Source organism: Stenella coeruleoalba (assembly GCF_951394435.1).
Source record: "Stenella coeruleoalba genome assembly, chromosome: 18".
Lineage (NCBI taxonomy): Eukaryota > Metazoa > Chordata > Mammalia > Artiodactyla > Delphinidae > Stenella > Stenella coeruleoalba.
The window spans coordinates 74,483,077-74,510,249 of NC_137164.1; the positions used below are offsets into that span (position 1 = coordinate 74,483,077).

General features: G+C 41.5%; 1 protein-coding gene across 5 annotated transcripts in view; it reads left to right on the plus strand.

Annotated features, from left to right (window-relative positions):
- Nucleotides 1–27,173, plus strand: part of MYO16 (myosin XVI) — a 641,507-nt gene that overhangs the window by 319,116 nt on the left and 295,218 nt on the right. For all 5 annotated transcript variants that reach the window (XM_079902787.1, XM_079902784.1, XM_079902785.1 and 2 more), the window contains 3 exons: nt 3,217–3,325; nt 10,032–10,156; nt 17,689–17,814. In XM_079902787.1, coding sequence (XP_079758913.1) covers nt 3,217–3,325; nt 10,032–10,156; nt 17,689–17,814 — 360 coding nt within the window. The remainder of the gene's footprint in view (nt 1–3,216; nt 3,326–10,031; nt 10,157–17,688; nt 17,815–27,173) is intronic.

The following is a 27,173-nucleotide window of genomic DNA, read 5'->3' on the forward strand; positions in this document are numbered from 1 at the left end:
CACAGGGATATCAGCTCGGTGCTTTGTGACCACCTAGAGGGGTGGGATAGGGAGGGTGGGAGGGAGGCTAAAGAGGGAGGGGATATGGAGACATATGTATGCATATGGCTGATTCACTTTGCTGTACAACAGAAACTAACACAGTATTGTGAAGCAATTACACTCCAATAAAGTTTTATATTTAAAAAAGTGGTATTTGCTTATTAAAAGTCCACCAGGTAACTGTCATTAAAGTTTCAGTTTTAATGTGCTGGGGAATTATTACTAAATGAAACAATTGGCAAGTTTATTCATTGACATTAAATTGCTACATAAACTAATAAAATGTTTATTTACAGGAAATGTGCATTTATTTGTTCATATGTCATCTGACATGCAGTAAATAAGATTCCTACTGAGAAGAATGAGGCATTTGAGTTCTATTTCCAATACTCTAGGAACAGAGTAGGACAAATTGGAGATGGGGTGGCCTTCCAGCTTGCATAATGAGAAAGGAAATGTATTCAGGGCTCCCAGTAAGAACTATGCAGGCCTCAACTGCAAAAGCATTTGAGGAGTTTGCTTTTGCATAATATAACATTTACTTCCCTGATGAAACCAATCACGACGTGATTTATTTTCTTGAAGCCACAACTGAAGGACTTGCCTTAGTCTTAGTTCCAGAGGGACCCATTAACAACACATTACCTTCTGAGTTAGTCAGACTAAGAGTAATAATCAGCCATGAATCTTATCAATGGGGTTTTTATATATGTATGTACAATTTCAGAATTCTAAGTCAAGGAATACAGCTTTTTCAGGGGATCATGTAAATATATGTTTTGTGGCACGTGAATCAGCTCGTCTAGGGACATCTACTAAGACCAGATAGTTGAGTGGTGGGGGTAGAGCCACTGCAGCTGGGGTGTCTCACCCATGTCCAGTGGCAAGGAAAGAAAGAAAGGGAGGGAAGGGGGGGGAGGGAGGGGGAGGGGGGAGGGAAGGGGAGGGGGAGAGGGGGGAGGGAGGGGAGAGGGGAGGGAGGGAGGGACTGATGGAAAGGGGAAAGAGGGAGAAAAAGTCTCCCACAATTGTCATCCATCTAGAAAGAGTGAAGGCAGGAAACTTAAGTAGGCATAGAGTGATTTTGTAATTTCATGTATATACTCTTAAAAATGAATGTCAGAAAATTTAGTTAAAAATAATTATCACGAAAAACATAATTCTTTGCCTCAATTTTTAGTAATTAGTTTAAGTTCAACGTTTGCTTATTTTTCAGTTTGTTTCGGTCAATTGTTTTTAGGGCCTAATAGGTCCCAGGCACCGTTGGGCATGCAAAGAGGAATGAGATGTGATCTGTGATTAGGGAAGTTCCTGACCCCCCAGGAAGGTCTCTACAGGAAATAACACCTGGTCATTCAGCAGCACAGACCAGTGGGGGATTAATGGGTTGAAATTTCAATGAATGAACCCAACTAAATTATTCAGCACCGCATTTCAGTTTCACACTCTCTTTGAAAGAGCCTCATTACTCCTGAAAGAATAGAAAATATTCTCCCCCAGTGCCCCCTCTCCCTGGGCATCAGGTCGCTCGCCTGTTTATTTTTGCTGTTATTGATAATATGTGACTCAATTATATTCACTGTCGTCTGCCACCCAGATGTTTGATATAGATAAGATCCTCTCTGAAACGTCTATGCCTTGGCAAGAAAGAGTACCCTGATTATCTCCCACCTCTTAGCATTGAAATCAGCAAGGATGCCCTGTAGTTCTGTGTCTTAATTGATTCTTGAACCAATGAAGCTGGGTAAATATGCAAAACGTTATTGTCCTGGCTGGAGACGAAAGGAAAGGAATCATTAGCAAAGTCTACTTAAGACTATTGCCTCAAGTAACTTCTTTTCAGACTCTGAATAACTGAAACAAAATGAAATGCACTAAGAAGATAATCTGAAATCTTTAGGACCTTGTAATGACGTTTGCCTTAGGTAAGGGAAATCTGAAATATCTAACTTGACCTGTTCAAATAAAGAAGTATCTTCATATGGTTCTAGAAAATATAATGTGGTTCACTCTGGATGGTAAGGTGAGCAGTACAACTTACGTGGAGGGAATATGCTACCACTTTGACCTACTTTTTAGTTTTCTTTTTACTATATTACAGCAGTCTTTTGGAAACCTGTGCAGACTTGCTAAGGCATAGGAAAGCAGTATATAGACACACACACACACACACACACACACACACACACAAGGTAAAACCCCACATTTTAATATATAAAGCTATTAATGTGATGTTCCTTTTTATGTAAAGTTATGAATTTGGATATTATATGAACCATATTAACTGTATCCACATTGCAATACAGGAAGAAGATAGGGTGAAACTTTCATTTGTTTGGCCTGAGTTTAGTGACAGGTTATTGGGAGGAGGCATACGGGAAATCTTGCTGGATAAATTTTACGGAGCTCATTAAAGAATGTAGAGCAAGGGTGACAATTGATGTGACTACATTTTTAAGAACGAAAGCACGTCTATCATCGTATTTAGGCTGGGATGCGCAAAGAGTCAAGCGGTGGGCTCAGAGGCGCTTGAGGGAGAGCCCTTTGAAGCTAAAAGGTGTGTGATAGTCGTATGTAATATGTTCCATCCATTAATGTCTACAGATTATGCTTTTTGTTGGAAAACAGTTTTTGGAAAGAGGAAAACCAACCAGAAGCCATTAGCTCAGCCTTTATTAAAACGACTGTCCTGTGAGAACAGCCCTCAAATGAGTTTCTGTGGAGAGCAAGGAGCTTGAAGATTTAACAGGATAGTTTGGGGAAGATCAAAGTTCATACAGGAGTTCTCCGTTCAGACTCTGAAGGCCGGGCCACTTCTGTTGTGTTAGGACAACCAGGCACGTCTAGGGCAGCCAGCAAAGAGGCGTGCCCGGTTTAGCAGGCAGGGATTGGGTACTCTGGGTTTGGCAAGGGGTGTAGGGAGGAGTGTACTGGCGGCTAGGGTCTTGCCTGTCAAGGGTCAGTTGAACCTTTTTGGACCATGAGAGTTTCTCACAAAGTATGTAATATAATTTGTCTTAAAAAATAATTCCAGTTTGCTATGTAATCCTGCCGGCTGTATCTGATGTAAACTTTTCTGGGTCTGTTTCCTCAATAAGATAGAAATGAAAGTTTGGATCTGCCTTCTATGTTAATGGTATATATAATGTTAAATTTGTTCGGTTTCACTTACAGGCTGGAGCTAATGTCCTTCTCCAGGACGTCAATGGAAATATCCCACTGGACTATGCCACGGAAGGGACAGAATCGAGCTCCATCCTGTTGACCTACCTGGATGAAAATGGTAGGCAGATGCTTTGGAAAAACCGTAGAAAGATAGAAGAAGATTTGAAAAACCATAGAAAGATAGAAGAAGAGATAGGGCAGTAGAATTTAAGTGTATATATTTTAGGTGTGCTTACATGATTTCAGACGGACGTCGTTTCCCTCGACTGTGTGAAATGAGGTCTTGTTCTGTGCAGCGTTTCATAGTTGGTTTAGTCAATGCAGTTTTGCAAGCTGGCAGAAATCTGGAGACCAACCGTGCAGGGACATTTTAACAGGCATCCAAAGTCCATAATTAGCCGGACTGGGTTTGTAATTATAATCTGTTCTCCACTGGGAGGGGAAGGGAAGGGAAGCAGCACAACTGAATTTTAAGTTAATGAGCGTAAGGTCATGTGAAGTGTATTCTCTTAGGAGCATCCTGCCTCCGAAGAATCCCACTCAGGTGAGTGAGGACCAAAGTCAAGGGCAGTTTGCACAGCATCCCAACATCCACTCCTGGGGACACATGGAAACTCAACCCTTGTCAGAAGAGAGCCCCACGGTCATGGTGCCGGCTGAAGCGATGAGGCCGGGCCCCCAAATGTGTTCGCTGACAAAGAACGTTTAATTGCACAGCCTGAGGGTATAATTTCATGAGTGAGTTCAGCCTTGGCGAAGTGTGAGGCGTTTGGAATCCTGAGCCCCATATGGCGTTAAACTAAGGGAGTATGCCCCATCGTTTATTTTTCTTTCTTTCAGCTCTTCAGGTGTAAAGAACACCAAAGAAATTCCAGTTCCTTCAAGTATGATCTTTTGTCAGAGAAAAAGGTCAACCTATTTAAGAGGCACGTCGTGCCTGAGACCCTGTCCTTCTTGCCTCTAAGAAAAGCCTGCACGTCTGCCTCTTTGCTCTCTGTGCTCTGTACCTGCTCCAGATCACTTGTCTCCAAAGGTTTATTCTCAGGAGGGCTTAGAACAATAATAATTAGTGCTTAGCAGCCGTGGGTTCTTAAAAAAAAACTTGTCTCATTAATTCTGAAAGCAAGGTAAGCGATGTCATCTTCACTGGAGAAACTGTGAGCTGTGCCGTGGTTCTGAGGGTCACCAAGTCGTGGCCCCGGGTGACAGGCCGTGGGGTAGAGTCACTCCCTGGTACCCACTCCTACAGGAGGGACGTAGTGCTTTCTCGCATCTCGTCAGCTGTGACTTGTTGTTCCACTGCTGGGAAGGTTATCGTTTGGATCTTTGCAAAACTTAACTTGGAGTGCGCGATTCTGAATCTGAGTGAGGAACGCGGCTGTCTTATTCATCTGTGCCAGTTCTGTGGGATCGTTTCCTGTTCTCATTGTTCTGAATTTGTAATAGCAACAGTCATGTATCTTTCCCTTTGGAAACTAAAATTAAGTATCTTTCTTTGCAAAAGAATGAACTTCTTCACCTTTCCAACTCACGGGAGCATTTTGTTTGCTAAGAACGCTGAGTGTTTGCAAGAGCAGTGTTACTATTCCATATAAAGAAAAATAAGTGTATTCCTTTAAGAGGCTGATTTAAAAATGATTAAGGAGGGCTTCCCTGGTGGCGCAGTGGTTGAGAGTCCGCCTGCCGATGCAGGGGACACGGGTTCGTGCCCCCGTCCGGGAAGATCCCACATGCCACGGAGCGGCTGGGCCCGTGAGCCATGGCCGCTGAGCCTGTGCGTCTGGAGCCTGTGCTCCACAACGGGAGAGGCCACAACAGTAAGAGGCCCGCGTACAGCAAAAAAAAAAAAAAAAAAAGAAAAAGAAAAAAAAAAGAAAAAAATGATTAAGGAAAAAATTGAGAAGGAGATACTGACTCTGAATGGTTAGGAGAAAATCTGTCACGACGATGGCTGTCACAATCCGTTTGTGAGATACATGTTTGCCAGAACAAATGCTCTTTAATATCTCTTACATTTTTAATTCTGTTTTCCATTTGTCCCTGCTGTTGCACTGGCCTCTGCCTTTCATCTCTCTGCACCTCCTTCACCCCATTCACAGTCTGGTTCCATCTCTGCCCACATCCTTCCTCCTTATCTGGATCAGCTGCCGTAGTTCCAGTAAATACTGTCTAATTCAATTTATTCTCTGCATCCTCCCCCGTCCCGTTGGTGCACTTTTAGAGTTATCGGTTGTGACAGCATGGGCTGATACTGTTAGAAATTTCTAACGTTCCAAGATGGGATTTTCATTATTTGGTGCACTGCGTTCTTCTAACTGGGCGGGGGAAAACCTTGAATTCTCACTCTGCATCGTTCAGCTTCAGATCGGAGTACTTATCACACTGTCACACGAGGACACATGTGGGAGAAGACAGGCCAGGTAGCGAGCACGCCGATTACATGGAAAATCGCTGGTCACAGGTTCTAACTGTACTGTCACCGCCGGCATACGCTGTACCCCTGGTCGCGGCAATTAACCTCAGCTCACTGCCTGAGCTTCCTGGGCCGGAAAACAAGACAGCAAGGAGTTCTGATCAAGCATCTGATGCAGATGAGATCTCCGGTGCACGACAAGCCAGCTGGCGTTCAAGGAAAGCCACTGATTATTAAATGAGCCAGCAGAGAAAGGGGAGAGCTGCGGGGAGAGCTCAAGGTGTCCAGGAACGATGCTCACCACGGAAAACAACATATAGGTCTATGTTTCCAAGTCCCTGAAGAGTAAAACAAACCCTTTTTACTTTGCCCTTCATACAGCATCACCCGTGGCCCTTTCTCCTGTCTTTCAAATCCATCCTTTGAGAAAAAGGGCTCATAATTCTTCTGAGTTCCTAATTTCCTCTCCTGAGCCCACTGAAGTTCTGCTTCCTCCCCTACCGATCTGGACACGTCCCTACGGTGATTGCCACTGCCCTCGGCTCTCTATCCAGCTGTCACTTTTCTGCTCTCCTGCATCATCTCCCTGTGACGTTCAGTGGCCTTGATCACACTCTCCTATGAAAAGGCTCACCTGCTCTGATCTTCCCATAGCTTTTCTCCCTTCTTTTAGTTTCCTTTGGAGGCACCACTTATGTTAGTTGTTCGCAAGGCTTTGTCTTTGAGCATCTTCTCTCTACACACTGTCCCTGGTCATCTTCCCCTCTTCCTAGTGTCCTTAGCAGCTACCTGACCCCAGGGTTACTCTTGCAGCTTAGATATCTTTCAAGACCTTCTGCATTGCACCTGCAATTTCATTACGTGTCTTGTGTCTTTGACTTGTATGTCAGACGAGTTGAAATAACGTGTCCAGTGTGGACCTTCATGTTGTGCCTTCACACTCTCTCTGTATTCTCTTTACCTTTACACCCAGAAATCTGAGTATCTGAACGTCACTTTTCTTCTCCTGAATCCCTCACGTCGAATTGTCACCAAATCTTACAGATTCTTTCCTTGACATCTTTCTAAGAAGTCCACATATCTCACCAGCCACGCTATTACTGCCCTAGTTAAAACCCCAGTCTTTCTATTTTGGAAGAGCCTTGGAAAATGGTCTTCTTAACTCCAGACTTAGCCCTCCCTCTGCATTTTTCAGAGACTCCCAGATTCATCAGTCTGCAAATGACCTTGAAGGTTTCTCCTGCTTAACAAAGTTCTTTCAAAATGCTGTTCCGTCACCAACCCCTTCAGAATCATCCCATTATTGGGGTGACAGTGATCCCGATTTGCCTGGGACAGTCCCACATTAAGCCTGTGGTCAGAGTTGGGGGACAGGATTCGGTAGAGGTTACAACACCGTTTTGGCTTAAACTGGTTTATTTCTCCTTTGCTAGAACAACTTTCATCATTAGCCTGCTTAACTTTTTTGCTTCCGTCAAGTCTTGGATCTCCTCGGAAGCTTACCATGGTGACAAAAATTGAGATTAGATGCAATTCTCGGAGCTTAGGGAACCCCAGGGTACAGCCATGGGGTGGGTCATGTCATAGCATAGTGATAAAATTATCTGTGATAGCGGCACAGAATACCCCGGATACAGGATGGATAATGGAGAAAAGGAAACGCTGAATTGTTACAAAACAATATTACCTTGAGAGGGTCAGTTAAGGAAGGTTAAGATAAGGTTCAGATTGACTTGAGATGTTAATGTACATTTATTGATATAATCAAATGTAATCAGGTAGCAGTAATTAGTATCACATGTAATAACTTGTGCATTTCAGGTAAATGATTGGTTTCTTATGTCCGAAATTAAACAAAAAATTACTAAATTCCTTTCAAAATAGTAAATCTAAGCAGGGCATGTATTAATTTTTTCAAGAAACAGTATGAAAATAAAACTGAACTTCTTTTCAGAAAGAGAGGATTGGCCCGTTATCCACTACAAAATAATAGATTTCTTATGGGCTGTAGTCATCTTGTTTGGCTTTTTTCCAGAAGCATCTTAAGAAATTTGACCAAGAAGTGAGGGAATTTCCATTCTATTGTCTTACCAAAAATAGATCTGTGGGGTTTTTTTCCCCGAACATGTCGGAAAAAATCTAAAAATCACATCTTAATCGGTATCATATTTGATTCAAAATAAAGTTTTAAAATAATGGGGTACAATGTCATAATATTCCCCTCATATCTTCACAACAGTCACCAGAAATAGATTGTTTCCACCTAATATGTTGTAATGTGCATGAGTCTGAAATGAGTGACAGCTAATCTCTTTTAATTTGTGTCTTTCATCTTTGAGCCCTATTCTTTTTTTATCACTCAATTTTAATTACGTGTTTAAATAATTCTCTAAGAGATGCGTACCACTTCAGTAAACATGCAATATTATAAAAGTTAAAATAATATGGCCTTAGGGTAGGGCAGCCATTAGGTTTTTCTGCTACTTCAGCATATGCAAAATTGAGCACTGACATCTGAGAAACAGCGTTTTCCAGATATTACTCACGTGTCAAATTCCATAATCCTAAAAATAGGAATAGAGTGCCAGTTTCAGCTGGTTGTTTAGAAACCTCCAACGTGCCTATTAGGGAGATCTGTTAGTCCTTCTGCAATGGCTTCTGATGATGAGGAAGCTGAGATGTGGCTTTCCTGTTTCTCATTCATGTTTCACCTAAAATGGGTTTGCTTTGAACTGAGTGTTTGAAACAAGCTACACTATTCAAATACTGCATTTGGCTTTATTTTGTTTGGTTTTTCCCTGCCTCCTTATTGTAAAGAAAAACACTCCTGAATGCGTGGCAGGTGATCCATGTACCAGAAGGCTGACTGATAATGAAATGACAGGTCCCTTTCATTGAGTGCTTCCTGCAAGCTAAATCCTGTTTTATATGCTGTATGTGTTTTGACTCATTCTCACGACAACTGGTGAAATAAACTGTCAGCCCCTTTTGCAGATGAGGAAACTGAGGCAGAGGATAAGTTACCTGCCCCCACTGGCACAAATAGTAAGTGCAAGACACAGGCTGGGAGAACAAGGGATGCAGGGAGGCAGGCGTGGTGCGCTCTAGGGGGACATGACAGCCGATGGGCACCGTGCTGCGCTGTGCCACGCAGACAGGTCTTATAAACGCTGCCCATAGCTTTGTTCCTTTGGGATATGTATTATTATCTGAGTGACGGAGGATACAGACAGCCAGGCTAAGTCACTTTCCAGGAGTCACCCTGGGGAGGTCGGCCACAGACCAGGCACAGCCAGGAGGATCACTGCAGCCTTTTTGCTCTAGCCCACTGCTCTCTCTCCATGTTTGTGGCAAGGACTCAATCAGATAAGAGAGAGAAATTGCTCCGAAGTGCGGCTGGCTCATAGCAGACACTTGCTGAGGGACAGATGTCATCTCCTCAGCAGCAGCAGAATCATCTCCATTAGCATCATTGATCTCACTATGACGTTATTATTACTTTCACTTGGAATGAGGTGGATTATTTCCCCTTAGTAAACACCTATTATGTCCAGGAACCAACGTTAGGAACAGGGGATGCAGAAATGCAGAGATATACGCTACCGTGAGATTACACCACCATGAAAGCTCAGGATGAAATATATACTGGATAGAGGTATACGCAGGTGAGCTGAACTGAGTCTTCTCTGCATAAACCACCCACCTCATTGAAGCCGGGCTATCAGTCTTCACTCAATTTTAGTTTATTTCTCCTTATTAACATTAAGAGTCATGAAACCATCATTTGGAACGTCCTTTAAAAAATAATTTGAAGGAAAGTTGCAACAATAGTACCGAGAGGTCCCAGCTACCCTTCATGCAGGTTCCCCTAGCATTACAAATGTACACAGCCTGCTGTATTCACCCCACTAAGAAGTTAACATCGGTACAATGTTATTAAGTAAACTACAGGCTTTATTCAGAATTTTCCAGTTTTCCCGCTAAATCCTTTTTCTATTCCAGGACACTGCATTGCTTTTAGGAGCAGCTATTTTAATGAGGAAAATCATAGGGAACAGAAAGTATGTCTTTACAACTCATTTCAATTCAATGCAGGTACTTTACCATACTTTGGGCAGTCTATGCTGATGATTTATACTAAAACAGAAATCCACTGAAAGCCTGCCATGGGTAAGGCATCCTATCACATTTTGGGATATAATAAGAGGAAAATTATTCAAGACTCTAGCTGGAAATAAGACTGCATGCCAAGAGAAACAATTACGGATGCTTTGAGTGAGAGTTCAAATTGGAAGAGGAGCTTCAAAGAGGAAGGAACACGTTGAAAAATATAAGATAAAATTAAATTTTTACCCCCTGCAGCTGAGGAGCAGTGTACATTCTGTTTGAAAAAGGCTCTTTTCCCCCCTAGGAGTGGATCTGACATCACTGCGGCAGATGAAGCTTCAGAGACCAATGAGTATGCTAACAGACGTCAAACACTTCTTGTCATGTGGAGGAAATGTTAATGAGAAAAATAATGATGGTGTAACACTGGTAAGTTCCACGCTTCACTAGGAGACACTGCTTAAGTTGAGAACGTACGTTGATTTCTAAAACATAGAATTATACACAATTAACTTCTAAATAATGTTTTTTATTTTTCTGATTTAAAAGTAATACATATTTATTGCAGAAATTTTGCAAAGAGGAAAATGCAAATCACTTATACCATCACCCAACGTTTATCTGTTGATATATTCTCTTTAAGCCTTCCTTGTATGCATGTTTTTCCTACAAATTTAGAGTAATTTTTATCCATTATTTTGTCAATGTGATTTTTGAGATGGAACTTACAGGAGAATGTTTTCATTTTAATTTTAAGCAAAAGAAACTGAATTACTCTGATGAATGAATTTCTAAATTCAAGCAAACTCCTGTCATTCCTTTTCTTTTTTTTGCTATCAGGCACAGCTGCAGAAAATTAAACACACAGCAATTAAATTTGGATTAATTTTAATGTAAACACAATGTCTAATCACCAAAATAAGAACGTTTGGTCCTATTGACCCATAAAAATTACCTGGGCTGGGCATGCTGGGGTTAAAATGAATGATTGTGGAAATACATAAATGTATTAAGTTTCAGGAAAATAAATTAGGGCAGCAGAAGGGATTATGAGCTCTGAAGCATGGGGTGCATAGAATTTGGTTGGAACCAATTTTAGAAAGTGGTCCAGTTTCTACAACATGGGGAAAATATGGTGTGAGGTTGAGCACGGTAGATGAGGAAAGCAACGTAACCAAATGGATATGAGTTGTGTGACACCTGACAGCTTTATAGACTTATTAAGTGCAAAGTAAGTGCCTTGAGACTTCTCGATAGAATCATCTTCCTAGATACTGATGTTGGCCTTTGGGATGTAAATTTCAGAAGACTATCAAAAATGTAACTCTAAGCTGTAGGAAAAGAAAACAGAGCATGTTTAGAGTTTATTGAAAAATAACACATTCAAATGGAAAAACATTCCAACTAGTTTATTGAGGAACTATTTACTGACCGTGACCTGTGAACAAAACCACAGAAGTCCTCTTGTCATGGGCTCACATTTCATTGGGGGAAGACAGGTAATATACAACATAAATGAGCTAAATATATAGCATATTACTAATAATAAATGCAAATGAGAAATAGTAAAACAAGACAGGGCATGCTGGGTATACAGTTGACATTTTGCGTAGGTAGACAGGTAAGTTCTCACTCTCGAGAAGTGTTCCGAGTGATGGCCTGAAAGAAGTCTGCGCACACTGTAGGTGTGAAGGAGGAGCATTCCAGGCTAAATGGTGTAAGTGCAAAGGCCCTGAGGCAGGGCCAGGTATGGTGTGATTGATAAACAGCGCGGAGGCTAGTGTGGGTGAGCAGGGAAAACAGGAGGAGAGGGGTAACCAGGACCAGATCACACAGCATCTTGTGGGCCTGTGCGAGGACTGTGGCAGTTACGCTGTGTGAGATGAGAATAGATTGAAGAGCTCTGAAGAGAGGATCCTACTCCTGTTCTAAAAGGATCCCTCATTCTGACTGCTGTGATAAGGATGGACTGTCAAAGGACGAGGGTGAAGCTGAGAGTTCAGTTAGAAGGCTTTTGCTTTAATCTAACAAGCGATGATGCAACTCAGACCAAGATGGTAGATGCTGGAGTGATGAGAAGGGGCTCATTTCAGTCTACATTGAAAGAAGGTCCATTGGGATTTCCTGACCGGAATGTGATGAGAGAGGATGGAAAGACTTGAGAATGACTCCGGTATTTCTAGTTTGAACAACTGGAATGATGGAGTTGACACTGAATGAGGTAGAGAAGGCTCAGAACCGGGCTCAGAGCAGGGAGGATCAGGGTGGATTCTGGAAATGTGAAGTTAAAAGTGCCTCTTGGCCGACGTCATGGAGGTGCCGAGTCTGTGGTTGGATACTGGAGTCTGGAATTTGGGCGATGCCTGGACTGGACAAGCAGTTTGGGGACCTTTAGCACGTACGTACTGTTGAGGCCCTTGACCCTGCATGAAGTCACTGATTTGATACAGAAGGAAAGAGGATTGGGGACTGAGCCATGGAGCGCAGGAAAAGAGGAAGATCCAGAAATGAGATGCGAAGAGGAACTCCCAAGGTGGGAGGAAAACCGAGAGTATATGAGATGTCCCGGGAGCCCAGTAAAGAAAGCGTGAGGAGGAGGGATGATTAACTATCAAGGTAACACTGCTGAGAGGTCAAGGAGACGGAGGTGGAGACTCAGCTGCCAGACTTGGTAACTTGGGCGTCCTCGGTCTTCTCATCGGGACGGCTTTGGTGGAACAGTGAGGTCAAAATCCAGACGAGAGTGGGCTATTTAATTAACAGCTCATTTAAGGCAGGAACTACGTTAATTAACACATCTAACGCGTAGTAAAAACCCAGTGGAGTCTGTGTTTCTTTGTTTGGCAGAAGATATTACAACTTCATGTTGTTGTTTTTGGAAATCACAGCTAAATAAAAACAGCACATGGGCTTCAATCCCCGCTCAATAAAAGGACCTACATACCTCAGAAGATAAGCTATTAAAAGAATCAATACACAGCAATAAATTGCTATCATTTTCAACCATCTGCAATTTTGACATTCCTGGTCACTTTTTTTATTGAACAGAGAACACAAGTGTGGTGTATAATTATTCTGTAATAACTAAATCTCGTTTTGTTATTGAGGTTGTGACGCTTTGTACGAAGAAAGTCACAGTGAACGGGAAGTCCTTCCCTGAGGATCACAGCACTTGGCAAATAGCAGATTCTTTGATTCTTTTGTCTGAGTTGGTTGGTCGATTATGTTAATAGCTGCCACTCCTGGAGCTGTCTTTCTGTAAAGGGCATGTGGATGGTGTGTTCCTGACTGTTGTTGCTGATCATGATAAGAAGACAGTCTTGGCCGCAGACGGATTTCCACATCCTGAGTTGGAATGTCAGTTGTGGTTCAAAATCAGGCACAGTGCCCCACGCTGTTACACTGTTATGTGCAAAAGAGGTGAAACTGTTAACAGAATACTCAAGGAGGATCAACTCCTAGTAAGATGGTTTTTATGTTGCTTTTTCTTCCTTTTTTAGGAACATGCAATAAAAAAAACCAAATATAAGGTAGCTGTTTTTAAAAATTTTTATTAAAAAAATTTTTGGAGTATAGTTGATTTACAATGTTGTATTAGTTTCAGGTGTACAGCCCAGTGATTCAGTTATCCATATATATATGATTTTTCAGATTCTTTTCTGCTCTAGGTTATTGCAAGATATTGAGTATACTTCCCTGGGCTACACGGGAGAAATTTGTTGTTTGTTTTATATAGAGTAGTGTGTATATGTTAATCCCAAACTCCTAATTTATCCCTCCCACCACCAAGATAGCTCTTTTAAAAAGATCTCTTAGTTTATGTTAATATTCTTCTTAAAAGAAAACAAAAGCTTCAGAAAAGGATACAGTTCCCCCCAAAAAAGCCACGTTACAGAGCATATGAAAAGGAGTTCCTGAGTTCAGGTTCATAAATACTCTTTGAAAGCACTGATAACTAGTATATATGTTATCAAGAAGCTGGTTCTTTCCTGTTTTGTCACAAAATTTGATATATCACATCTGGCCTTGAGCCATATTTACTTGGTTTGTTGGAAAATAATTATCCATGAAGTGCAAAATATCAAGCAATTTTAGTTTTGTTTCCTATTTTTAAATTTCGGCAGCACTGTTTCATCCTTACTTCTGGAAGAAGACTTAGCCAGTGTCATCAGTTTTCTGGTCACATCTGGGGAATAAAGCTTTTGTGGTTACTTTCTGTCACCGTACGTAGCCTCGATTTAGAGATTAGAGCGTCTGGACATATATAATAATGAAAACTTCCAACTTGCATGAAGTCAGGCCTCACTGAGTTTTTATTAGGATGATTTTAAAATCTTCTGTTGTGATGAAGTGGAATGACTCGGAGTTAGGTGTTTGGCTTTTGTTCTGAGATGACCTAGGATTAAATGTGCCGGCCGCCCTAGACGTCCCTGGTAGCTCCTGCTGTGTCTAGCTTTGCTGCTAAGCAAGCCAAGAGGGTTTTCCTTTAAGTCTTTGCCTCATAAGCAGCTGAGGAGATGACCGGGTGAGAGTGGGGCTATGTTCTAAATGGTGGAACTGGAGTTTCGCTACATGGAAACGGATCTATTCATAAAGGGGTCGATCCTATGAGCTTCGCATCATTAGTATGCAAGGTGGCAATAAGCCACGCTTCACACACACAGCCGTGCCAACCTCGCTGGTGTGCCAGGGGAAACAAGCGAGTGTGTAAATTGTGCACGTGTTCTAGAGACGCACATTAGAATACCGAATTGGTATGTGAGGCAGGGGAGGTTTGCAGGAAGAACATTTGCATGTTTAAACAAATAAACTGTGGAGTGAATGCAACGTTTGTTAGGAGCACTGACACTGCAGCGTTATCCTTGAAGCCCGGCCAACTTGGATGTCCACTCGCCTTTGCTGTTTCAAAATGTGAGTGCCGGACATGCAGAGGAACGTGGCTTCAGCCCACGGTGGCCCTGCTTCCCTGGGTCAGTTACCTCAGTGATCTAATCCACAACTTCTCCAGCTGCAAAATTGGGATGGTGACTGTCCCATCGGTTGTTCTGAAGAGAAGAAGTAATGTAGAACTTTTATGCAGGACGTTTGTGAAACCACTTTAACGTCCTGTTCTGTGTTGTAACTGGGTAGGTGATTTCCAGCTTGCGATAACTTTCCATGAGGACTGTGCTTCCAAAAAGCTGTTGCTAATCCTCTACGGGAACAACCACTGCCTCTGTGGTTCTCATAGCAGGAGAGGGGTATTCTAAGATGTCATGTGATCAACACTTACACACTTTGGCACCGATACCGTCCAGCCATGGTCAGGACAAGGCAGGACTATAAATTCCATTTCAGAAAATAGACACTTTTTTTCTTTTTTGCGGTACGCGGGCCTCTCACTGCTGTGTCCTCTCCCGTTGCGGAGCACAGGCTCCGGATGCGCAGGCTCAGCGGCCATGGTTCACGGGCCCAGCCGCTCCGCGGCAAGTGGGATCTTCCCGGACCGGGGCACGAACCCGTGCCCCCCGCATCGGCAGGCGGACTCTCAACCACTGCGCCACCAGGGAAGCCCAGAAAATAGGCACTTTAAAAAATTTTTAACTTGAAGTCGAACTTCCATGATGAGAAACGGGACCCACCCATAGGTCTAGTGACTTAAGGATACAGAACTTGATTGCCAGTAGAATCAAAGTAATGGATCTAAACTTCTGATATGTTACTAGGATGATTTTTAAATATTCTGTTATCTCTTGTGATGAAGTGGAGTGACTTCAAAGTTGGTGCCTTTTTTTTAGATTCCACACATATGCCATATGATAAATGATACAAATGAACTTAAATACAAAACAGAAATAGACCCATAGACATAGAAAACAAACTTAATTACCAAAAGGAGAAAGAGGGGGAGGGGTAAATTAGGAGTTTTGGATTAACATATACACACCGCTCTATAGAAAATAGACAAACAACAAGGACCTACTGTATAGCACAGGGAACTATGTTCAGTATTTTATAATAACCTATAAGGGAAAAGGATCTGAAAAAAAAAAAAAAATATATATATATATATATATATATATATAATAAAACTGAATCACTTCTGTATACCTGAAACTAACACGACATTGTAAATCAACCATACTTAAAAAAAAAAGTTAGGTGTTTTGCTTTTATTCTGAGATAACCGAGGATTCAATGTGCCTGCTGCCGTAGATGTCACTGGCAGCCCCTGCTTTGTATTGCTTTGCTGCTAAGTTAGCCAAGATGGTTTCCCTTTTAGTCTTTACCTCGTGAGTAGCTCAGGGGATGACTTGGGTGAGAGTTGGGCTAAGTTCTGAATGGTGGAACCGGAGTTTTGCCACATGGAAAACAAATCTACTCACGAAGGGGTTGATCCTACGAACTTCGCATCTTGGTGTGAGGCGCTAACCAACCAGTGGACCCGTTCTTCATGCAGGCTTATGCTACAAGTGAGCATCTGAAATCCAGATGTTAGTGCATATAGCAGGGTAACTTGCCAGTCACTGACTGATTATTCAAATAATATGAAATAAATTTAGAAGGAGGAGAAAGATGAGTTCTTTAGGAAAATACGTAAATCGTATTTCTCTAAAATAGCTGTGGATATATCATTCGAGGGATGGTTTGCTGGAATGTCAACGAGATGAATTCCGTGTGTAACCAAGTGTGGCAATCTCTTAATGTTTATACCTCAAGTTAGATTGAATTATTTGTTGTTCTAATGTAGTTGAAAGTACATACAAAACATAAATATATAAACGTCACTGTAGATTGAAGAGCATAATTAAGTCCAAAGGTAGAAAAGCAAACTTTTTTCTGAATTTTATCAAAATTAATATTGAATAAGCCCTTTTGACTTTATTGTAATCTTGTCTTTGTAATAAAAATGGCAAGGAGTCGAGCTACAAGATTCCATGCTACAAAACCTAGAAGTTGTTTTTACTACTTTTAAATTAGTTCTTCTTTTTCCTTTCCTTATAGATTCCTCTTCTTAATTATTATGATTACAAATTGAACCATGTAGTTACTTAATAACCTAGTTTCAATTGAGGATGATGATAATTTACTTACAAATAAAACCTGTTGCCAAGAAACAGGAATTCCCCCATAGGAAAATTTGAAAAATTCCTCCAAACCCTGATCTCATCATGGTAGTTCCTGAGGCTTCATTTCTAAGCTTCAGTTTGCATTGAGAAACTCAACTGGGAGAATATTAAAATGATAGCTACATAATCATTTTAGAGCTTGTTGGCATTAATTCATCCTTTCTACTGCTCCTGTCCCCCCTTTTTTTTTTTTTTTTTGCGGTACGGGGGCCTCTCACTGTTGCGGCCTCTCCCGTTGCGGAGCACGCGCAGGCTCAGCGGCCATGGCTCACGGGCCCAGCCGCTCTGCGGCATGTGGGATCTTCCCGGACCAGGGCACGAACCCGCGTCCCCTGCATTGGCAGGCGGACTCTCAACCACTGCGCCACCAGGGAAGCCCCTCCTGTCCCTTTTACATGTATGTAGCCATGGCAATGATCACATTTCCTGTGGTCATTTATATCTTTGAGTCCCCCTCCTGTAACACCAAATACAGGGCTGGAATTTTAGAGCTAGTCAGTACACGTGTGACTTTGGGACAAGAAGTGGTAAATCACTGAGATATTATATTTTGTATTTACAAGTATTCAGATTATAGTAGAAAGGGGCACTGGAGAGGGAAATAGGAATTACATGGAAAAGTGCACATTGTCAGGGTCAGAAGGAAAATAATAAATAATTAACCTATAACCCTTTTTTCAAAGAATGATGACATCCACTCGTACCCAATAAAATTACATATGTGTTCTTTTTAAAAGGTCTCTGTGTTTTAGATCTGATACTTTATTAAATGGGTGTCTTTCAACCACTGAATAAACTACATTGCTGTCCCTGCTTTTTTAAGTTAAATGACAAAATATCTCTTCGTTGCAGTTGCATATGGCATGTGCAAGTGGCTACAAGGAAGTGGTATGTCTTCTCCTGGAACATGGCGGGGATCTCAATGTAGCAGATAATCAGTACTGGACCCCACTCCACTTGGCAGCAAAGTACGGCCAGGTAAAATAATGTTCTGGGTTATTTTTAAAGAATTATTTTATGATCAGTACATCATTTCATATTTTGTTTTGTTTTGTTTTCAGATTATGTACTAACATTATGTAACTTGACTTTTAATGGAATCGTCTTACTAAACAAATATGTTTGTGGTTGAAAGAAAACATTTACTTTTAGAAGGACACATTCATAGCCTACATTCCTTAGAACTCTGCGTGTTGTAGTCAGAATCATTGGAGAAATAATCAAAACTTAGAAACATTCTTTATAGAATGGACTTAATACTATTTTCTTAATATTATATAGTTCTTATCAGTGTACAGTTTCATGAGTCTAGGGTAATTGTGTTTGTTTTCTAGAGTTAGTAGATGTAAAGCAAAATTACATTTTATATTTTATTTTTTTCTATAAATTATATTTCATTTTAATGAATGAAGGATGGGTAGCAGAGTTCTTTCTCTGAACTGATGCTTGGCTGTAGCTAATATATCTTGAGTTACTACTGCACAAACTAATTTCTCACTAGATACTAATATACCATGAAGAAGAAGCAAACTTTAACTTCTAAATAATTTATATGGGTGAATGTGATCCAGCGGTGTTCATAATAATTTATTAATGTTACAATTGATTTACAAAAAATACATAATATGTTATGTTAGAGAAAGTCTTAGTGGTAATAGTAGAAAATATAACTCAGGTTACATATATATGGAGATTGAAGCTAAACTTGTTGATGTCCAAACATTAGCTTGTGGTAACAATCTCACTCACAGAATTTATAGTAAGTTAAATCCCTTAGATACTAACCAGTGTGCAAAATATCCGTCATACAATTTGAGTCATGCAACTGTTGAATAAATTGAAAGCATTTGCATCTCAAGCATCGTAGGAAAAGCATATTGCTTGGGAAGGTCTTCCAAACTAATAGGAACGTTGTTTGTTCTGATGACATTTCCTGGAGAAAAAAGATTCATTCATTCAGTAAATATTTTTATCAGGCTACTGACAACTCCAAATCTGTGCTTCTAGCAAGCGAGCGTGTGCATAAGTGAATGGTTGGGTTAAGATAAGGCTGGATGTAGCTGAAATCATTGGCCTCAGGAGTCCAGGTTTCCCAGGTCTCACTAGGATCCCAGGAGTATCAGGGCATCAAAAGTATACCATCAGGACATTAGTAATCCATGCTAGCACAGCAGCATCCCAGGATACACTGGGTGAGAAGTCTTATCATTTGTAAAACATAGAGAAGTGAACATATAAGCAAGTACTCTTTCCTTGAACACAACTTACTGGCCTGTGCTGATGAGGTGGTAATCAGTAAATTATCAAAATGTGCCCATTGTAGTCAGAGGTTGCTTCTGGAAGGAGCTAAATCTGAAAGTGGTAAAATGTAGCAGAACACGACCAAACTTGAATGAATCATTTTAACCAATTTTTCACTTTGACTGACTGGGCTTTTAGATTTTGGACCAGATATCATTGCAAAGAGGAGCTAATTGTTTCCCTTTAACCACTTTCATAAGAGAATCAACTCAGGGGAAATAGGATTAGATTTAACAAAAATTTTTTAAAAACATGCCTTGGACTAAATATGCCACTTTTCTGTTACCAGACATTTAAATGGTTTTTTTCAGGACCCAGTGTATGGTTTTTGTTTTATTTAACTGCAGGTCAAATGAAATATTTGGTATGAGTTGAGGCATTTTATTTGCTGTTGTACTTTTCAGTTCTGTGATTTCCGTTCGGTTCTGTCTTATAACTTCTATGTCTTTGATGAGGTGTTCTATTTTATCCTTTGTTTCAAGAGAATTTGTAATTGCTTGTTAAAGCATTCTTATGATGGCTGCTTTAAAATCATCATCAAATAATTCCAGCATGATTCATCCTGCTCTTGGTGTCAGTTAATTGTCTTAGTCAAATTATGATTTTCTGATTTTGGTGTGACCATGATGAGAGATTTTTAATTGCTTCTTGGACATTTTGGCTATGTTGCTAGGAGAATCTTGGTCCTATATACATCTTCTATTTTAGCAGGCAGTCACCCTGCTTAGGTTAAGCGTTCAGGTTCCAGTCTACCTGAGTGGGAGGTGGATCCAATGACAGTTTAATTTTCAGACCCTTCCAGGTATTATTTTGGTATGATTGGTTTATCTGGTGCCCCTGGAGTTCCTACTGGTTTCTTCTGGTGTCCCCAAAGGGGTAGAAGGCGTTTCCTCGGGCCAGGCTGCCCCATGTCTCTGGGTGGGGTAGGAGAATCTCCACGGGGACAAAAGACTTTCAGGGCTGGAGGCCTCTGGAGTATGCGGCCCCCCCCCCCACTTGCAGGTGCCATCCCCTCCCCAGCCACCCTTGTCTCTCTTTGGGGAGGGGCATCTCGGTCTCAGTGGAAAAAGAGTGCCTGCTCTGACGCTTAGTGTTAGCAGGGTCATGGTGCTGTATTCACCTGATATTGTCAGGGAGACATGGTTTAAAAGGGGGAGGGATGCCTCTACCTGGGCCCCCTTCTGTCGCTGGGTTGGGCTGGGAAACACTGGGTCCAGGGTTGCCTTCTTCTATTGGGTGTAAGGACGTAGGCTACCCTGCCCCTCCATGGTTTCACCCTTCTGTGGGTCCTGAGTCACCTTTCTCCTTGGACTTTTCAGAGTTCTTCTTGGGTTGCTTGTTATTTCCAGGGTTTATTATAATTAGCAGAGAGGACCAGTAAGAAATCAATCTAAGCTGGTGTGTTTTAAAACAACTGCTTCTGTTTACAAAAATTACTTATTTATGAAAGACCTGTAAAACTTGATGTAAGGCACATAAGCCCAATACAACTGCTGCTTCCTTCATAAAGCTTCCTGGAACGTTTGTCACACAAAAGCCGTAAGATAGAAGAATCACTGATGGATAAGGTAGAGGATATCGGTATTCCACGCCATTACCTGTCACATTCCAAAAATTTCCCAAACTTTGGGTTTTCTGAAACTATGTTTTCAGCCTAGAGAAACATAGTCATGAACTTATATGGGAAATATGATTCAAAAGCTGCATTGACTTTGCAAAATGCAGAGCAATTAAGGTGAATGTTTTTATTACCGTATTCCCAGTGTACCAGCTACATTCCCAGCGCTTACCATCTATTAACGATTAATGGTAAATTAATGAAGAAACACTTCCCAATTGCTGCATGTTTTTCAAAACCAGCTGCACAATATCTGACCCCAACTTTTAAAAAACATAATTTTAGGGGGGTTCCTACTTTGTCTTCTATTTCCCAGACACTCCTCCCACGTACACATACACACCATAGGTCATTCTGCACATCTCAGGGATTCAACCAGCTTTGCTCTGAGGATTTCCATGGCCCGGCACTGGCTCTAGCATCAGCCACCCCTCGCTGGCTGTAGGAGCCTAACCAGCCTTGCTGATTCTTCCTCCCTAGAGCCTGGCCCCAGGGTCTTCAATCACTGAGAACCATCAACTTCTGTTAAAAGAGGGATTTTTACATAGCTTGGAAGGTTGGTGAGAATGATGGAGGTAAATGCATCAGACCATCTGTGCCCATGTGTCCAGGTCAATTGATCCAGCTGCTAGATTCACAGAGACAGATGTCCAACACACAGTTTTCCAGAAATGGCCACCGATAGTGTACAGATAAGGCAGATTTAAAAACCAATCTCACCTTTACCCTCTGCTTCTCTAGAAAATGACTCGCCATTAATTATTTTCTAAATCCTTCAACATTTTAGTGCCAAGGAGAGGGTCTGAAGATCATATGTCTTTTCCATTTTGCTCCATTAAACCTACTCCAATGGGGTCTCCACCAGAACGTAAGCTCCAACACAGCAGAGACTTTACCTGTGTTGCCCAGCATGCTTTCTTGGTGTCCAGCAGAGCAGCGGAAGGGCTTGAATGGACAAATCCACCAGCCAAGAACTAGAAGCAAAGCTTTAACACTGAAAGAGAGAGTGGGGCTTTTCCATTGGAACACATGACACCAAACCCAGAATACTCTTCCTCGATTTAGACTCAAAAAACAATGAGAGATTTCTGTTAATAGAGGATTTTGAGTAAACTGTATCTTGATTATTTTGTCCAGAAAATACCATAGGATGTCTTGAATTGTTTTTAAAAATTGTTCACCCGTAAAAATACTATTTCATATTCATTTTGGAAATGATATTTTAGAAAGAGGTATTATTTGGATATCAATTTATAGGCATGGGAGATTTATAATTCTCTAAAGAAATTTACTGTAAATAAATACACCTCAGTTCAGGGAAAAAAACTTTAGAAATGCTAACATTTTAGAGAGACTAATGGCATTTTTACAGACCTTCATCACAACTTCAGTTTCTCATAAATCTTACAAGTATGAATGCCTTTTGGAGAAGGCGGTCCATAATTTATAACAGTATTTATAACTGACGTGTATACTGGGATTTGTAACTGACATGCATACCTATTTTAAAACTTGCCTTTATAAATATATTAACTTCTCCGGTGAGAAAAAAAGAGATGCCTGTTCTCGTTTAAAACTAGGAACTGAATAAGTTACGTGAGCAGTAAGTCCTTTGATTTTACAACTTTTTACGAGTTGTACATAAAATAAAATTCTATTCTAGCCTTGTACATATTTTTAGTGTTTATAATAAGATTGCCAATGCTACAACAAGAGATAAGTAAATAATTGTACAAATGCTAAAATCTAAATCTCCTTCCCTTCAAAAGTATCTTGAGTCACACAACCTGCATATCTTGATGTTCAAAGGAGTCGTTTGTATTCTTAAATACATTTTACCCAAGTACCTAAGAATTGAGATATATTCAGAGTTTTTATTCTTTAGATATGCCTTTTTCCATTGAGAAAAACAAAAAACACTCTCCGGTACCCCGCTGAGCATCAGCTATTGATAAACTCAGTGCTGGATCCTAGGTTCCCTCTCTTCTCAATGTTTACACGTCTTTAGGGAATCTCACACCTGCAACTTCAAATGCTCTATATGATCACAGCCCCCAAAGCCCTTTCTTGTTTTTCTCTCAAGTTCCCGGCCCATGAGGACCACTGCCTGGTGGGTAATCTCTATCAGTCTGCCCTCACACCCAACTTGTGTACAAAGGCAATTATCATCTTCTTTTCCCCAGTCTGTTGTCCCTTCTGTGTGTCACCATTTACTCGTCACAAACCTGGGCATTGTCGTTTTCCTGCCTCTCCCGTAACTAAGAAGCCACTGAGCCCACAAACTCCTCCCTAGTGAATAGCTTTGAGCTGTATGAGTTATAAACGCAACCGATTAATCTGTACATCCTCTCTGCCTCTGCCTTCACCCAGAGCATCAGCATCTCTGCCTCTGGATCAGCTCATCAGCCTCCTAATAGAGTCCTCTCCCCCTCCTCCGCTCCACTCTCAACAACGTGGCTACAGCAAGCTTTCTAAATGCAAATGTAATAGAACTCTCCGATCTACCATCCTTTCCATTGCTGCTGATACGAAACACCTACTCCATCACACAAGAGTCCCCATGGGCCAGGAATTCTGCTTAATTCTACCGCTGTTTTTCTCCTATTCCCCCCACCAGGTTGGAGGATATGGCTATACTGAACTTGTTTCGATTTCTGGAATATGCCACCATGTACATCCTTTTCATGTTCTTTGCTTTTCTTGAAATTGTTGAGTGGTTAAATCTTCCCCGCCCTGCAGGACTCCCCTGAGTTGTCAGTTCACTGGCTGTCTTTTCTACCTTCCTGGATCCCAGTGTGATGCCCCCGTCATGCACCCTACGTAGCACCTGTATCCCCCATACCACATCACTTATCACGTGCTGGAATTCTCTCTTATATTTGTTCATATTGACCCTCTAGTTTGTGAGAACTGAGTGCAGGTACAATGTCTATTTCTTTACCTGCACGGGGCTGGCACAGAGCACTCAGTTGCTACTTATTCATGAGAGAGTCAGCGAATGTCCTGGTTTAGCAGATGCTTGTCTGTCTCAGTGCATCACTGAACACGTGTGTGAAGAGACGGTGGGTGAGCACACACCTCGAGAGTGGTGGGCCAACAGGAGAAATCCTCAAGGAGATATCCAGGAGTACCTGGGCATGAGCAGGGCGTTGGGGGGCGCTGGACATAGAGATTTGTGATAGGTGACTCAAAGAGATCACGCACGGTGGAGGGGGAGTTCAATGAAGGGCAAAACAGGATGGGCAGCACCTCTTTAATAGTCTAAAGAGTTCATCAGAGGAATCTTTTCATCTTTTAGATCTGAAGTTTTACAGGCATTTATCCATTTTGATGTAGAGTATGGACCCATGAGTGTAGGATATGCAAATTCTGAATTCCCGAAGACGTTTAACATAATTTCCCTTTATTAAGTGAAACAATCTCTTTTAGTTTCTGGACTAGGAATTCGACTATCTCTGAATGCTCAGTTTTTCTTTTTTTTACTTTTTAAAGAAGTAATTTAAATGACCATCAAGGAATTAATTTTGCTGAATTTATCCAAACCGAAATACAGTTGTCCAAAGCATGAGCAAAGTCCATAGCCAGTAATTGGTGTGAGTTTAAATTTCAGCTTAAATATATTTTCTGTCAGCCACGCAGGGCCTCCTTTGACACACACAGAGACCCCGAATCTCACACACACACACACACACACACACACACACACACTCACACACACACACACACTCACACACACACACACACAGAATGTCAGCCACCTTACCCTCTGATAGTTTTGGTGATTATAAAGTTCTTGTAATAGTGGAGATGAATCTTTGTTGGGTTCACACTTTACCTACTCACACTGAAGTAATTTACCTAAAGATCTTACCTGAGGTTAAAACAAACGTTGCAGACTACTCTGAAATTGAAATCAGTACTTGCCCTGCTTAATTTAGTTCCGGGGCACGCCTCACTGATTTCTAACTGGAAGCACGTGGGAAATACTGACTTGAAGAAAAATGGAATTCCCCAAGTGAGAGAATCTTCTTCATTCCACACATGAATGTTTGTTTTTACAGGCCCCAAAGAAAATGGAAGTCCTTTTGTGGTCATAGATTTTCATGTAAGAAACCATTTGCTTTGACCACTCCAGTGCTTTCTGCAGTTACAGGGGAAGCTGTGGAGAGAGGTGATTTGCAGAGAGATCGCCCAAGTTTCTCTTTGGAGTTCTGTAAAGAGTGGATTAAATTTAGAAATGCAAAGTAATTGTTAGATTCTCCTACAATCGGACATTTTTGTCAGAAAATGAAAGCTTTTAGGTACTGCTGTTTTTTTTCAAAATTGTGAAAAACAAGGGCAATCTTACATAATTCTTGGCTTCGCATGTTTTCTTTTCTTTTTGCTTTTCTTCTTCCCTTCATCCTTTCTTTCCTTGCTTTTTCCCTCCCTCCCTCCTGCTTTTTTCTTTTCCTTCTTCCCTCCCTCCATCCTTTCCTCCCTTCTTCCCTTCCTTTCCTATGGTTGAAAAGCAAGCAAATCTCTCAAATTTTTGATACAAAACAAAACTCTTTTCTATACCCATTTTGATGTCCTGGGACCCTGCTCTATATATTCTGTCTCTCAGATTTCGAGAGAACATCTATGTCTTTAGTAAACTGTATATATTTGGAAATAAAAATAAACCCTAAATATAAGCGGTCTGCTGTAACATGATTTAAGTGTTATTGATATATTTTATTTTCTGTAAAACCAAACACTGATTTGCAGTGGACTTGTGGGAAAGCTAGCAATGGCACAAACTGTTTAAAATCGAATTAATTTTACAATGAGAATACTAACAAGAGCAGTGATTGATGGGTGGGGAGATGCTTTGGAGTGTCTGAGCAGAGTGCTTGCATGGGTGGAGAATGACTGACAAACGTCACACAAACAACAAAGCCACAGATCAGAAAAGCCAGTCCCCTTCTAGTCAATATAATAAACTGAGAAATGGAAAGACAAACTTAGGAAAAGAGAAAGAATAAAAATTCCAAAGGAATCTCCAAAATTAAAAAGAAAAATAGCATTGAAAACATAAAATATATAGGGATAGTTTTTACATAAGACATGTAAGATTTCTACACTGGAAACTATACAACCGTATTATATAAATATAAACAATATAATTTAAAAGTAAAGAAGACCTAAATAAATGAGGTGGTAAGCCATATTCATGTGTTGAGACAGTGACTATTATTAAGATCCTGTTACCGACCCTTTCAAGTTGGGCCCCAACAAGGGTCCTCCTGCCTGGCCTGCTGACACCAACAGAACAGGACCGAGTTGGGTTCGGAAGCACAGGGAAGCTTTATTCTTTTTTAAAAATTTTATTGAGGTATAGTTGATTTACAGTGTTGTGTTAATTTCTGCTGTACAGCAAAGTGATTCAGTTGTATATCTATATATTCTTTTCCGTTGTGGTTTATTACAGGATATGGAATATGGTTCTCTGTGGGGAAGCTTTATTCTTTGATCGGAGAACGGAGAGGTGTGGGTGTGGCTGGTTATAGGGAATCTCTCAGTGGGAGGGGTTGGAGTTCTGTGCGGGGGCGGGTAGCACAGGTGCATTCTTGCTCACAGCTCCAGTGCCGGGTGCAGATTTTTGCACACGGCCCGCCACCACCATCTTGGACAAGGTGTGGTGGGCGGTGCTTCTGCGCACGGCCCTCAGAGCTGAGGTGCCCTGGGGGCAGCCATTTGGCCCCAGGAACTCTGGTCTGAAGGGCTGGGTGCGAGGCTTCTGCCCGCGGCTCCCTGTGAGCCAGTGAAGCTAGACTACGTACAGAAGAAGAGGTGAGACGTTATCTTATCCCCTAGATTCCATCTAATTTTCCCCCCGGGACGCCAGTGGGTTTTGCTGAGAATAGTACCTGTGGAACGCAGAATAGTGGCCCCCAAAGCTGTCCACACCCTGATCGCCAGAACCTGTCAGTATGTTACCTGACAAGGCAGAACTTTGCAGCTGTGGCTAAGTTAAAGGTCTGGACGTGGGAAGGGATCTCCAGGTGGGCCCACTGTGATCACTGAGCCCCTAAGAGCGGAGACCCGTTCCTGGCCGAGGGTTGGTGGGAAATGCGACAATGGAAATGGTCGGAGAGGTGCGACACTGCTGGTCTGGGGATGAAGAAGGGGCCCCCAGCCAGGGAATGTGGGCACCTCTGGAAGCTGGAAGAGTCAGGACACAGATGCTCCCTTGGGGCCGGAAGGAAACAGTGCTGCCAATGCCCTGGTTTGAACCCAGTGAGACCGGCGTCAGACCTCTGACCCGCAGAAGTGTAAGATAGTTATTATTTATTGCTTAAACCGCTACGTTTGTGGTAATGTTTTATGGCAGCCGTGTAAAGCTAATCTAGCATCTGTTTACTTCACGCAATCCCAACAAAATACTACAGCCTTT